Here is a 14,365-nt window from a genome sequence, read left to right as displayed (position 1 = left end):
GTCACGACGTGTTCACCTTCTCGGCAGCGGCCGGAGTGACTGGCGTGCCGCGCCAGCGCGCGCACTCAGGAGGCGTGAAGGCCGACAGGTCATGACCCCGCGCCTCCCGGCCATCGACGGCCAAGGCGATGGCGCCATGAGGCAGCAGCAGCAGGGCCCACGGTGACACCAGCGCGGCGTGGGGCGACACCAACTCGCCGTCTGCAGGAACCGCCGGTAAGTCGAGAGGCACGCGAGCTTCTATGAAGCCATTTAAAAGGGGCAGAGGTGCAGCCCTGCAAGTGCTTGTATGTATGTTGAATTCTTTTCGCACCGTACGTAGCTACTGCGAGTGGAAAGGCCCCCACTGGAGGGTAATTGTCTACTTATCCACGCTGGTCAGAAGACGTGGGAATACCTACATCTTCCCCTACCACACTAGACCTGCTCATTAAATAACTCTGGTGTACCCCTTTATAATCCTCAAAGGAGAGAATTGGAAGGATGTAAGAACGTGTTAACCGATTCACCTGCCGTACTGGGCAGGCATTTTAAGGTCTCCTTCAAAGTTTAATTGTTTAGTAAAAGCCAATAGAGGTATATTGTGTGTTTTAAGTATGTTTTACTGCCAAAGCAAATCGTATATGTCCAATTAGTTACGGGTCGGGGCTTTTATTTTCCACACTTTGGTGTAGCCACTTTAGACAAGCGGCTATTGAATGGTGCACAATCTGAGGTTTGTTATCGGTGCCAGGGGGAAAGCTGTGGATTTGTCGCGTGTGAAACGCACTGGCTGAGTGTCGGCCAGCACACAAAGTGGCAAATCCATACATTTATTTGCAGCTCTAAGGAATCCAAAGCCCCGCCAAGCCCAGAGTATTATACCGACAAAAAGAACGAGTAAAGCCTACAAATTACCAATGCTGAAAACCGTTAAAGAAATGAAAAAAAATGCACAAGCGATTTAAACCCTTTCAAACCAGGCCAGTAATATTTTCCTCTGTTTATTATATTGTGCATTTGAAACAAAAATGTTACAAAATATTCTTAACTCGCCTTTTGCCCGTCCAAGGACGGGTGTACTGCAGTAAATCTGAAACTTGCAAGCGAAAAGCAGCCCGCGACGTGATATTCGTTGCATTAATACGTGTGCGTGCAATTTGTAAGGGTGCGGTGACACAGACCTATTTCATTTTAGGGTTATAATCTCTTGTTGATCATGACGTCATTTTTACTTCTATGTCTCAACAACAGCGTTACGGAGATCACGTGATGACGTGAGGGTTCTGCCTTTGTCGTGAGGGTTGTGAGTTGACGCCGAGGAGGGGGGAGGAGGCGCCTCGGCCCCCCATGTGGAGTGACGTCAGCTGCTAATTATTATTAATGGGAGGGGGGGGTGTCCATTTGGAGGATGTCACCTTATGATTATTGAGGGGGGCTGTTCGATGTGGAGTGATGTCACCTGCTCATGATTATTAATGAGGGGGGGGGGGGGTCCATGTGGAAGATGTCACCTGCTCATGAATATTAATGAGGGGGGCTGGTCGATGTGGAGTGACGTCACGAGCATTAAGGACAGACATTCCTGGGTGATTATAGTAGGTATGACTTGAAAAGCACATTGACGAATTAAGAAGGTGCAAGTCATATGTCACTCGGAAGGGATTATGGCCGATGGTCCTGAAAAAACAATGGAGCGGCAGACAAGGAATGGACAAATCTGAGAGGACATCTACTGAGGTAGATGAAGGGGACGAATTCAGTGGATTGTTGCATCACGGGTCCATGATAAATGGCAATGGCTTGCATAGGCCTTCATAAAGCAGTAGACAGACCACGTCTAAAAATGATGCATCATGTAAACAACACTTATGATTATCCAAACACGTGCACATCAAATCACGTGACTCATGAAGCACCGTGCAGATTGCTCAACGCAAACCGGTTATCAAGTTTAACTGAATGCCTGTGGTTTTGAGGTGAACTAATATGCACAGAGTACACACGCACCTGTGGCGAGCAGATGTTGTAAGGCTTCTGCGCTTTGGGTTAAAATGGCCCAAATTTCTTCTTCATTCAAAGGCCCATTCTGCACCTCCAGAACCTCGGCCAAGGAGACCCGCACACCTCCACAGCCTGGCATGGTGTACCTGTGCACAGGTGTCAGGTACATATTAAGGGTGTTCCAATCAATACGTCGATTCATCCATTAATATCTAACCCCAAAACGCGTGGCCGATGGTTAAGAACGTGTCCGAGGTGATGTCCACAATGACAGCCGGAGTGATGAAATCAGCTCGCGTCCAGGTTCCAAGTGGATTATCACATCGCACGACCATGAGAATCTTATTCAGCAGTGGATTGATCCTGGCAGATGGAATACGATGGTGAAGTTCACCATACACGCATCGAATCGCGTGGATCTAAGAACCATTGGTTTTTAATGTGTACATGTTGTATAAAACAAAAACACATGATCCCTGCATTCACCACAATATTAAATAAAGTATTGATTCTTCAATAGAAGTGTGACCCGGATTCAGGGCAATTCATTGATTCACAGGGGGTGGCTTATTATACGTCTGGTAAAAATCACACAAGGCAAAACGAGTATTTCTCCTGTCATTTATCCATTGGCGAAAATTTTCAAGAAAATGCTCAAATGGAAGTTGCGGTGATTAAAGCGAATATTTTAACTACCGTGATGTAATTATAATTGGTTACTTTTGGGTTAAGTCGTGGAAGTATAATGACAATTTATATCTATACCCATCGCCACCTGACAGAGCCCATCAAAAATGTTGACATCTTTTGAAATATATAATACTGTACTAGAATTTCCACTGCGAGAGAATCAATGAATACCGAGCAAGCACTCCATTGGCCAAGAGGGTGTTGTTCTGCTCTGAATGATAAAATTATTGATTATATCATACACTTTTCGTATGCCAAGTTAGCAATGTTGTCTAAATTACAGCGTGTTCAAATGGTAAGCTTTAAATAACATTTATTAGCAATCAACATTAAACGTGTTTGAATTCCGCCGAGCTTCGTACAAGTTTCCGAAACATCACAAAAAAAACGTGCTGCTGTTGGACAGTGTTGTACGTACAGCCGTGCTGGCTGGATGGCTCAGACAAGGACTACTGTGTTATCTATCTTGGGGTGCGTCTCCTGGGGCCGATAACATCCAACAATGAATGTACTTGTAGGCTTGACTCACTAACATGTACATTAATGAGTTTATTTTGTAGGCTATAAAACATGTCACTGTATTTTGTTTTAATGCTTTTGTGACTGCAGGGATTCATATTCTTGGTTCTTTCGGTAAAGTCACCACGTAGAAGGGAAACAATAAAATAATAAAAATATAAAACAATAAAATTCTCACGTTTCGACTGCAACACAAGCAATCATCATCAGGTGTGGTTTTGTGCTGCAGTCGAAACGTCGTGAGAATTTTATTGTTTTATATTTTTATTATTTTATTGTTTCCCTTCTACGTGACTTTACCGAAAGAACCAAGAATGTCACTGTATTGTTTGCAATTCACAAATTGTTTCAGTTTTACCTCCTGGATCCTTTTTCCCAGTTTTAAGATGATACAACAGAAAAAAAGGCTTTATACCCTGTCTCGTAATAATACAGATGTTCAAAGACCAAATTGATGCCTATGACAAACCATCAAGTCTGCATGAACCACACATACTTGTGGTAAAACATGAAAACAAGTATGTTTCAGTTTTTAAACTTAGGTTTTTAAACTTTTCATTTATAAAAAAAACACCCAACAACAGTACACACACTGAGCAATTGGCCGCTTGTCCACTCACGAGCCAGACCAATAATTAACGTGGCAAATCCACTCAGAAACGCTTGAAAAAGGCTTCACCTGTAAAGTGGGCACAACTGGTCACTTCTGAATATCGATTTACATGTTGGCTGTGGGGGGTGAAGAATGCGCGTTTAATATTTTTCAAAAATAATAAAGCAATAGTGACATTCAAACTGAACTCAAAGTGAAATTTGAGGATATGTGAATAATATAGTGGACGGTCAGTACACTGCCTGTTAATCAAGAGGGTGGATAGTCTGTCTTAAAAAGAGATTCCTCGACTTTGTTGATAACCCTCAAGATAATTCTAAGATGTGAATACAACAGCCAGAGACAAAAATGTTTAAAGTTTTTACCATTTTTACCTTCGGGCATAATAAAATTTTGTGAGAGACTACACTGTGGCTAAATACAGATTAACTAACATGACAGTTCTTAAAAGTATTTGTCATTAACAAATTTGAGGGCAGTACATTAAAAACTGTGGTTTAGTACATCAAATAGATGGAAAGAGCATGGGTTTTCATACCCTAGGTTAAGGGAAGACGTAAAGAGGAACACATGCATTAGATAACATATTTTAAGATCGAGACATTTTAAGTTAGAGACATATTAGCACGGTTGGTGCGAAATAAGTTCAACATACATAATTAGGAAAAGTAAGCTTGTGCAGAACACAGAGCTAGGATGGACAATGACTAGTGGTCAAAACTAATGCCCAGTGGCAGCCAAAGTAGGGGGCATTCATCAGAGTATATTAACTACCATGGAGATGGAGCAATGCAATAAGCTCAACGGCATGTGCCAGGTGTTTAATCACTAAATCGTGAGACGGCAAAGGTTTGGGGTGGTCTTGACCTAGCAGTGGATTGATCAAAGCTGATTATGATGGGTTACAGTATCACATTCATATAAAACCTCATATAATCATGGATGTGGTTCGACACTATACCCTCCTTGACTGCTGGTTAGCGCCTGTAAAAAGGTTCCAAGAAATGTGACCATTTTTAAAGAGATACAAAGAAAATACGACCGGTCTCCTTTGAAACTCTTTCACTCCGAGAGTAAAATAATCTTTTACTCAGCGAGTAAATCGTTCATGTAATCTATATTTTTTTCTCACGATTACAGGCGTCTGAGATCAAAATATTGAGGCCACTGAACCCTACTATCGTGTATAACATTAAACACTGCATCAGTAAAGCTTTGTTTAATGTTACACTATGCCATGGAGGACTTTGAAACTGTCAAAGTATTGTGGCCCATATTCTTGGTTCTTTCGGTAGTCACGTAGAAGGGAAATAATAAAATAATAAAACATAATATTTAGTTTTTTATGTTTATAATTATTATATTGTTTTATTTCTATTATTTTATTATTTCCCTTCTACGTGACTTTACCGAAAGAACCAAGAATATGATTCCCTGCAATCACGAAAGCTTTCAATTGAAATTTATTGTGGCCCAATTATGTCACTCTGCCTTGTACATCTTCCCTCAAGATTCCTTCCTTGACCAAATACAAAGTCCTGTTGTAAAAAAATAAAGCCATAAAAATAACTGTCCTTTAAAATGATCTTTTATCAGAATTTCATCGAGACACGTCATCAGCAAATTGCAAGAAAAGTTATTTTTTTAAATAGGTGAAAGAACACCTCTCAACTCACACCATCTGCCAGGTTTACATGCCCGCAATATTCTAGCATTGTATAGTGCACCATTCACCTTTTTTTTAATACGCTTTGTCAATGCCAATGTTTCTGATCCATAAAACAAGTACAGTAATACAAATGAAGTTGAAGCTAAGAAAGTGTGCAGAGAAGCATGGGGGAGGTACAGTGCATAGCTTGGAATTACACCGAGAGGCAAAAAAGGGACACGTGGCTCTGAAAACATAACTAGAATAATCGAGACGTTACTGGACTATTCGCTGTAAATAAAAGTTGCCTTCAAAGGACGTGCTGTCAGAAGGGACAATGGCAGATTGACAAGAGGACTGCAGGAGTAACAGCCAAGGATGGAATACGTTCCAGAGGACAGCCACCATGGGGGTGATGGGGAATTTGAGATTGAGCTTGCGTGCCAGGAGCTCCATGGACTGTGGTAGCGTTGCCTCGTTATCCGCGAGGGATGCGTTTCGGAGATGCCCGTGAAGAATTACCTTAAATAAACACAATGCTATTAAATACATGAAAATTATCATAATAATGTCTCTCATCACTTTCTCACATTCCCTCTCGTCACTTTCTCTCTCTGTGCAGTCGTGTAGAGTTCCAGATGCGATTCGCGGACAGACAAAATCGCGGAGGGAAAGTTCGTGAATAACCAGGGAATTCTGTACTGTAATAGTTGAGGAGTTGACACATGGTGACGAACTTGGTGGAGGCCTTCATCCAGCAATGAGTGGCTTAAGACCAATAATTAGAACATTTAACAGTGATTGCACGTAAGTAACAAAGAATAATAACATTTTGCGATTACCCTCAAGCACCCGAAGCCAAACAATTGTGCCCATTGATTAAGTTTTTTTTTTCTGGAATCCGGGTTACGTTGAAAAATAAAGCAAATTGTTGAACATTTTATGTGTTTCACTCCACACTACACCCAGCATCATTAGGTGTTATCAAGAACTCAGATCTCACGCGTGAACGCACTTGCTAAGCTGTGGCCCCTTAAAAGTAGGGTGGCCATGACGTTACACCGACACGATCTAACGCCAAAAGTAACCAAATTATGAGTCATAAATCCTGGTCGTGAAAGCCAACTACGCATGAGTCAAAAATAAAATGGCTACACCACGTGCTGGTTGCATGCAATATCAATCGCTGAGTTACCCTCGCTATGGCTGTGTTCATAATTCTTGCTTAAGACGTTGCAATTGCTGAATATTTACCAGCTCAAAACATAAATATAACCTGGTGACCCGTTTAAGAAAATAAGTGGTGGTAAATTGCCATCACCATTTATTAATCACACCACACCATCCTCCCACCATGCATTACATCTTATGGTGATTCGCGAATAGTACTTTAAAAAATAATATACATAAATACAATTTTAAGTGATTTTTTTTAATGTGACCTCATTACAAATTTTGATTTAACAAAAAATGTATTCCAAACTGCTATTGATTTTTTTTTAAAAGGACATGTATTTTTCGAGTACCATCGTATAAAGTGTATTTAACTCGCACGCATTTAAACAGCGTGTTCGAGCCAATTACCATTTTTCTAATCGAAAGAATACACGAGGAAAGGATTTATATTATAAAAAAATTGGGCAAATTATAGATTTGGAGCGAACCCGTTTAACCACCTGCTCCCGGGGCTGCTGGCACACCCTAAACGGCAGTTAAGCCTTTCAAGAAGAGCATCTCAACACTGTACCGTACACTATACACTACAATTGGAACGTGTGTCATTATTATGGATTAAAGTCAGGAAATAGAGAAACAGAGGGGACGTGTTCTTTACATTTATAACATCAAATTAAACATTTCCGAATGAGACACACGATCGTGGGCAATTGATGAGAAACATTGTAGTCCGGTACTATATGTTGAAAAATATTGACTTTAAAGCTTTCGTGACTGCAGGAATTCATATTCTTGATGATGACAATTGCTTGTGTTGTGATCGAAACGTCGTGATATTGTTATTATTTTTATTATTTATTCTATCTACGTGGCTTTACCGAAAGACCCAAAGAATATATGTGGAAAGTTGGTAACATTGCAGTGCTACACATGGGAAGTTACATGATACAGTTTAAGCAGACAATTGAAACATCACAGGTTGCTTCAATGACAATTAGAGCACCTTCATGAATAATTTAATCAGATATAGTCTCGTAAAAAAAAGCTACGGGTGTTGTACAAAGACTACACCGTTCCTTGGAGTAGATGCAATGGGTTTAAAGGTCATTAAAATAAAGTTACACGCTGCACAGCATTTGTAAAATATATCTCGCAAAATATGTTCAGTTTAAACTTTGACATACTCAAGCTGCGGTCAAGCTGTCTCCTAGGCATTGAGTCAAAACTATGGTAACATTGGGCTCAACGATAAATCAACAGCAGGACAATGGGGTACAAAAATACCTTGAGGTACTTAAAGCCCAACCCTCGTGGATAACATGTATTCACCTGCGCACGTGTATGTTCAATGTCTAATTGACAAAGACATTTGGAAAGAAAAACATGTGTTTGGAATTACATCTCGCACACATGGATAACAGAGTACACAGTAGGTTAGAGACATTATATTGACTGCTATAAGAAACGTCAAGTGGGATCGGGAAGAGATGAAGGCCTTTGGTTGAAACTAACGGAAGAGTGGCGGCCAGAGGATGGACGACTCCCAAGATAAATCCACCATGGAGATGGAGCGATGAAATTCGCTCGTGCGCATGTGCCAGACGGATTGTTGCATCACACGACCGTGAGATGACATCGGCATGGTGGGAGAGAGAGGGGGGGGTCTTCATTCAGCAGTGGATTAGTCATGGCTGATGATAATGCCATGGATATTGGTGTGCGTGTGTCTGGGGGCATTGCAGGCAGAACGGGTAATTATTGACCGGTTCACAAGACACTGACGGATCACGGGGTTGCATTCCGATATCTGCAGCAGTGTGGCATATTTAAAAGGTCAAAAACGGATAGCTCAAAGACGTGGCTTATCATGTGGAAATGTATAGCAGCCAAATACTCTAACGCACGTTGATTCTAAATGTGGAGGGAGAAACCGGAGGACCCGGAGAAAAATCCACGCGATCATGGGGAGATAATCAAAACTTACAAATATACAGGCATAAGGGTTGGGATCGAACCCACGACCACCGTGGCGCTTATTATCATTATTTTAATGAATCAATATATTGGTGAATCAAGGCCTCCCAAAAATGCCACCACCGCTCACCATCCTGCAATGCACTACGACAAATATATGGTGTGTGCCGACTGCTATCATGATTGTCTACATCTGGTATGCAATAACTTCCTGCAGATGCATAGGAAGCTGAGTACATGTACGTTGTGCTCAAAACTAACGACGGAACGGCAGCCAGAGAAAACACGACTTAAGAGGACGTCCACGGTGGAGACAGAGCAATGAGGGAGGTCTTCAGCAGTGGATAGATCATCGCTGCGGACACACGTATGTGAAGTTTAAAAGGTAAGGAGGATATTCTCGATTTAAAGCTTTCGTGACTGCAATGATTAATCTTCTTTGGTTATTTCGGTAAAGTCACGTAGAATGAGAATAAAATAATAAATTGATAAAATAAAATAACACAATATTCTCACGACGTTTCGGCCACAACACAAGCGGCCTTCATCAGGTGAAGGGACGAGACTGTCTGGAGGACAGCGCTGGAGCGAGGCGCTCCAGACAGTCTCGTCCCTTCACCTGATGAAGGCCGCTTGTGTTGTGGCCGAACCGTCGTGAGATTATTGTGTTATTTTATTTTATCAATTTATTATTTTATTCTCATTCTACGTGACTTTACCGAAAGAACCAAAGAAGAGGATATTCTCATGATGAACAATTTATTTCGTAGGCTGCCCAATGCTACAGTGCAATGTCATTCGTGGTTTCCTGTCATTTCTGCAATATGAAAATGTCTTTAGTTATTTTAGTACAAAGGGTTGTCAAACATGTTTTGTGTGGGTGCTAAAACAAGCCAGTGATGTATTAGGGTTGATGTGAATGGCCATATACTGTATGATTGTTAAGTACTGCACAGTATTTGAAACATTAACAAGAGATAGCTTGTGTATCATCACTATTCCACTCCCAAAATATTCTGAACTTCTCTAAAAAAAATTGTATCCTGTAATGTATAGTGTTGTACTGAAGCATGAACTCATCATCACCTGCCATTGTCTATCCACAGTTGGATGAAGGTCTCCCAACACCTCCACCATCCCTCGCGCTGCTGTGATACCACAATCTGACTCGATCCCTGCACATGAACTTATCTCGCCGCTCCATCTCCTCTCGGGTTGGGCTCTCTCCTTTTTCAGCCATCATCACCAGTCTCTTCCATTGGTGAGCAATGTCTTACCCAAAACAGTACCATTATTAAGTCAAAATGTCTTTTGATTTGTGTCTGATCCATGAACCACGTGGTCCTCTTTCTGTTTGTCGGTGCAATTCCCAGCCAGCGTCTCGCCACGTTTCTTTGCACTCTTGTCAGATATTGTTCCATTTTGTCCGTGTCCATGGTTCTGATCATTATGTCGGAGCTGCCAACGTGGACCGCTTTTCAGTATCAACTTCAATTTAACGGACTAGAGTACAGTACTATTACGAAAGGGGGCAATTGGTGACACAGTGGTTAGCACATTGTGTTAAGCCAGTGATCCGAGTTTAATTCCTAGCCACAGTTACCATCAGTGGCGAGTGATAACTGCCAGAGGGAACCCTCCTTCACCAACCTGTGCTGAAACAGCATTAAGGCCAAAAAATCTCCCATGACCAACATTGTTAGGGATGACCTTGACCTAGCATTGGATTGACAAAGGTCGTAGCATTTTCCTGAAACTAGTATTAACTAGCGTGCAAAGGTTAAGTGAATTTATGGTTCAACTTTACACATTAACAACCCAATAGGCACAGAAATGGGGACAAGTTATCTATAAACTTGTACGGCAGGTAAGCGCCTTATAGTTCCACTCAACTGCACATGAACACCAGCATTACTGTATTAAGTATGAACATTTTTTCTGGGTACAACTGTGGCTCAGAAGGCACGCCAGGCGTGTGCCCGTGGCTATGCAATACCACACAATGAGAGCTGTCTGGGCATGCTTTCCCATTATTAGTACCTGCACGCACAGAAAGCCACTCTCATACACTTTATGACAAAGCAGAGTAGCTGATAAAGTCCATCAAAAACATGCGCTCTCTGTGCTTTTGACACTCGTTGGCATGGTGCTGCGGAGGGGTTCCGTCATCGGCCATGATCAATCTACTGCTGGATGAAGGACTCCCAAAATCCATCGCCATCTCTCGCCACGGGGAAATAGGGTTTAAAAAAAAAAACACAGCACTGTGGAAATGCTTTCATGATGTGTACAGTCAGAGCAAACAGAAAAATCTGACTACTGCTTTTGAATATGGCGCGCATGAGAAGAATGATACAAATTGCATGGATGTATAGGGCAAACGACTTGGAAGTTCCTTATAAAATGTCGGAAGCCAAGTTGTTGCAGTGAAGATGTCATCATGAAAAGATGGTTGGGGTGAGTCGGACACGTGTGGAGGACGGGAGTGGGCAGATTCCAGACAGCCGATTGGACTTGCAACCAGAGGTCAACGAAAAGGCAACAAAGGAATCGAGGAGGAAGTATTTGCGAGGTGTGGTGGCATCAGTTGTGATAACATCTTGACCTGAATATCAAAAATACGCAGCACCTGTTTGTGCCAACAGAGTGATGCAGATGGTGAGCCATAAAGGCAAACTGTATACTACACGCAAACAATTCTTCAATAAAATGCAGCCAACCCATAAAAAATGTTTAAAGTCTGATAATCGTGTCCTTATGTACTAGCACGGGAAACGGTTAATTCGTAGCATATTTCACCTCTCGTACTGTACCGCATTTATTCATCTTAAAATGTAAACGTTTGAAATAACATCGTCGGCAGCAGATTCAGTTTCTAAAGCACGTCACACTGCCAAAAGTATGCTTGGACTTTCGATTTTCTGTCGCGAAAGTAGAGTGATAATTATTCGGTGCGTTCCAGAAAGGGTGACGACGACTCCTTGTGTACGTGTTCTACCCTCGTCGTAGCCAGCAGCAAAGCATTGTGTAAAGGTCAGTGTTGTATACTCCACAGCCTGGACACAAACTCTCACACAGCGTGGTCCAACATTCACCATCATCAGCCATTCGTTTTGTCCGCTGCTGGAGGACTTCCCCACTCATGCACGTCAACTGGATCACAAAGCTCCATCTCCCCGGTTGGCGTCCTCAATCGAATGCTCAATCCCAAACATGTTGTCTATTATGTATTTGTACCAATTGGCAGATGCGTGCACAGTGTACAACATTAACAATTGAGAAGACGCGGCATTGAGAAGACGTGCCTATTAGCTTGCAACGTCTCGTTTCCATACCATCTGTTTCACCCAGGTCCACCTACATTATTACTATATACTCTATGCCACACATCCTATAACATATACGGTTTTGTAGAATGTCGAAGTCTGGTGTAATAACCCACCGAGGGTGAAGAGAGCCTCATCCAACATTGGATTGACACGTTGGGCTGGTACGTGTACATACGTGCATGTGGTACTGTCATGCAGTGTACAAAGCATGTAACATGTTAACATACACACACCGTAACGTCTACATTTAAATAAGATTAGGTGTTTTACTGCTACTCAGGAGGCAATACAACCCTGTTACAACCCTGTTATTCCAATTAACCTATTAAGATAAGTAATTACACAACACTACACACACACAACACGTGCACATAGTGTGCATACTGTATTGCTCCGTGGCATACACAAGGTGGAGCGGTGGCACGGTGGTTAGCGCACTGCACTATGAACCCGGCTAGCCACGGCTAACATCAGTGGCGGGTGGTGATTTCTGAACGGGATCGTGAGTGTCCAAGGTAACGAGTTCCTACTGACCGGCGTGGTGAAGTATGGTCACGCAACCACTCTGAACCTACAACGGCGTGGCGATGCCTTCATCCAGCAGAGGACTGGCAAAGGGTCCGCCAATAACTACTATTACTGCGCATTATTATTGAGCACATAGATTATAGCTTATATATAACACATACCAAAATGTGCACATTGCACTAGTTTACACCGCCTATAGTATATAGGTGGTCCTATGCCATAGCTGACGCCACATCGTTGTATAATCAGCACACAGCATGTTACAAGCATGTCAGGGGGACACATTGTGGGTTTCACATTGAAGACGTTGCTCATAAACGTGTAGCCACACCACGCAAATGTACGTGGCATATATTTAACAAACGTGGACATCTCTCGGAAGTTTGCTTACACAATCCCCGCGGGCAGAGGACAAACACCAAAAAAACAATTATCGTAATTGGCTCTGCAACAATCATCAAACACACACAAACACACTCACCTTGCCGTTGTAAATTGTCTTTCTTTACCGAATTACGTCTGTAATTATCTTCTTGTTCTTCCGCTACGGACGATGTAACCGGCCACCCGCCAGCACCACCGTAATAAAAAATGTTTTTTGTGTTTTTTATATATCAGCTATCAACAAACACTACTTGCTACGACGTAGAAATCCCACGCGGTTGACGACGAAGTCGCCCATTGTCTTCATCCAGTCGTGACCCACACGCCACGCCGCAATTGTAACGCACGCACGGCACAAAAAAACCACAACACCTCACGTAAATCCCTTCCTCCTCCTTTCTTCCTTCTCTCAAACGGCAGCGACGATGACGAGGAGGAGGAGGACAAGCAACGTAGGTAATAGTCGTAGTTATAACGTTGATAATAGAGACGAGTAGGCGTTGCTTTTCAAGTGCCCGGCGCATCGAAGGACGCGCCGGTTGTTATGGGCGCACACGCGCGGTGCCCGGGCCTCGCGACACACAAACACACCAACACCTTATTACATTATTTTTCCTCCTTCTCCTCCTCCTTCTCCCTTCTTCCGTCTACATCGTCCTTATTTTTCAAATCCTCGCTTTGATGTTTTTGTTGTTGTCCTTTTTAAACGTTCACTTTGCTTCCACCGTTCCCTTTTTCGCCATCGCTGACAATTGGCGTCCCTCTTCGTCTTCTGCGACACCGACCACCACCACCCGCTTTTCCACGTGCGCTCTTCTACGAAACGACGATGTTGTATTACCCCATCACCACCCTCCTCTTGTTTAACACCTCTCCTTCTCTCTCTCTCTGAGGCTTTGCTCGCTTCTCAATTGACACCGCGGCACAGGCAAGGAGGCAAGCCAGCAAAGCAACGCCAACACAGCCAGCAAAGCAACAGGTCCGAGCGACAGGCGGGCTGTCCTCTTGGGGTGGAGTCAGCGGCGGTGGAGGTGTAGTCATTGGCGTGCGTGTGTGTGCGTGTATGTCAAACAGCACTTGCCCCGACACTCTGTGACAGGCTATACGGGGGAACTTTGTGTGTAACCAGCACTTGTCCCAACAATCTGTTAAGGCTATACAGGGGAGCTTTGTCTTTGTGTGTCAAACAGCACTTGTCCCAACAATCTGTTAAGGCTATTCAGGGGATATTTGTCTTTGTGTATAATCAGCACTTGTCCCAACAATCTGTTAAGGCTATACAGGGGATCTTTGTCTTTGTGTGTAACCAGCACTTTCCCCAACAATCTGTTAAGGCTATACGGGGGACCTTTGTCTTTGTGTGTAACCAGCACTTGTCCCAACAATCTGTTAAGGCTATACAGGGGAGCTGTGTCTTTGTGTATAATCAGCACTTGTCCCAACAATATGTTAAGGCTATACGGGGGAGCTTTGTCTTTGTGTATAATCTGCACTTGTCCCAACAATTTGTTAAGGCTATAC

At 42.8% G+C, this 14,365-nt stretch overlaps 1 protein-coding gene across 2 annotated transcripts in view; it reads right to left on the bottom strand.

Moving 5' to 3' along the window:
- Nucleotides 1-13,855, bottom strand: part of LOC116940313 (tyrosine-protein phosphatase non-receptor type 13-like) — a 78,905-nt gene extending 65,050 nt beyond the window's left edge. For both annotated transcript variants that reach the window (XM_032949961.2, XM_076065709.1), the window contains exons 1-3: nt 12,942-13,855; nt 1,990-2,129; nt 17-201 (exon numbers count right to left, since the gene is read on the bottom strand). In XM_032949961.2, coding sequence (XP_032805852.2) covers nt 17-201; nt 1,990-2,122 — 318 coding nt within the window. In that variant the 5' untranslated portion in view covers nt 2,123-2,129; nt 12,942-13,855. The remainder of the gene's footprint in view (nt 1-16; nt 202-1,989; nt 2,130-12,941) is intronic.
- Nucleotides 13,856-14,365: the final 510 nt, after the last annotated feature.

This window comes from Petromyzon marinus, chromosome 8 (assembly GCF_048934315.1).
Source record: "Petromyzon marinus isolate PM22_M1 ecotype Great Lakes invasive population chromosome 8, UKy_Petmar_22M1.pri1.0, whole genome shotgun sequence".
NCBI lineage: Eukaryota > Metazoa > Chordata > Hyperoartia > Petromyzontiformes > Petromyzontidae > Petromyzon > Petromyzon marinus.
This window is presented reverse-complemented; position numbering and strand designations above follow the sequence as displayed.